The sequence below is a fragment of the Phoenix dactylifera genome, chromosome 2 (assembly GCF_009389715.1).
Source record: "Phoenix dactylifera cultivar Barhee BC4 chromosome 2, palm_55x_up_171113_PBpolish2nd_filt_p, whole genome shotgun sequence".
Taxonomy (NCBI): Eukaryota; Viridiplantae; Streptophyta; class Magnoliopsida; order Arecales; family Arecaceae; genus Phoenix; species Phoenix dactylifera.
In genome coordinates this window covers 15948386-15949590 of record NC_052393.1, presented here as the reverse complement: position 1 = coordinate 15949590, position 1205 = coordinate 15948386, and the positions used below count along the sequence as shown (strand labels likewise).

The window sequence follows — 1205 nt, the reverse complement described above, 5'->3', positions numbered from 1 at the left end:
GAACATAACCTCCAGCACCAAATTAGACGAATTTTCAACAACAGCCAAGAATAAGAAATCCAAATTAAACAAACAGTCATCAAACTATTATCTCTCCATCATTCAAGTCCAGCGAGAACTTAAAACAAAGCCGACAAAAGGAAATATCCGCACCAAGTTCAAAACTTTTGAAGATATACTGAAGAAAAGAGAAAGAAAGAGAGAGACTTTTACCAAGATCTCCCCACCTCCCACACTTCCCACCTAAATCTACCATAAAAACTCCCCAAAATTTAGAGCCTCCGGCCTCCGTAGCCGCCGGGACGGCCGGAGTAGACAGGCATGGCGGGGGCTTCGGCCTGCTTCTCGACGCCGGGGAGGTCGGCCATGCCGAGGGAGGCGAGCATCTCTATGGTCTCCTTGTCGACCTCGATATGGTCGACCTTGATGGCAGACTCGTCGGGGACGAAGTCCATACGGCGCTCGCGCTCCTCCTCCTGGAGCTTGAGGGAGATACCGCGCACGGGGCCGCGCTGGATCCGGCGCATCAGGTGGGTCGAGAACCCAGCGATCTTGTTCCGAAGCCGCTTCGAGGGAATGATCGCCACCTCCTCAAGGATCTTCTTGTTGGTGTGGAAGTCCAGGGTCATCCGAGAGTAATACCTCTCGATCACCTGGCGAGAGGATTTCTTCACAGTCTTGGTCCTAACGCGACCCATCTCCGATCTCTCCGACAACAGCGGCGGTAGCGGCTTCCCTCTTCCTCGGTGGCTAGGGTTAGGGTTTGGGCTCACAGGCTCGCTCGCTCGCCCTCCCACACCAGCGCTAGGGCTTGGATGGGGCGGAGAGAAAAGCTTATAAAGGGGAGAGCGTGAAGGGCTCACCCCGTACCAAAAAAAAAAAAAACAAAAGGTCTCACTGAGGACGTTAGGCTTTCGAACGGCTTCAAACTGCGCTGGGAGTATCTAACGGCCGGTGGGGGGTTTGGTGATGGGTGCAACCCAAGTGCCCAACGCGGACACAAAGACGGGTATTTTCTACGAGCCAGTTCCGTCTTGAACTAAATTCACATTAGAAAAAGTCGGATGGAGTTGGGTTGAACAAAATGCTGAACATGGCATGGCAAATTTTATATATATATATATATATATATATATATATGAAATTACTATTTGCTAGTGGTGGTAATTTATTATTGGAGCTATCAACCCAACTGTGCACCCTAC

The 1205-nt window shown here is 50.6% G+C and overlaps 1 protein-coding gene across 1 annotated transcript; it reads right to left on the bottom strand.

Annotated features, from left to right (window-relative positions):
• LOC103696785 (40S ribosomal protein S17-like) lies at window positions 1–846 on the bottom strand. The gene has a single exon (XM_008778502.4). It carries the CDS (start codon window positions 696–698, stop codon window positions 273–275), a length of 426 nt encoding a protein of 141 aa, XP_008776724.1. The 5' UTR covers window positions 699–846; the 3' UTR covers window positions 1–272.
• Between the last annotated feature and the right edge of the window lie 359 nt (window positions 847–1205).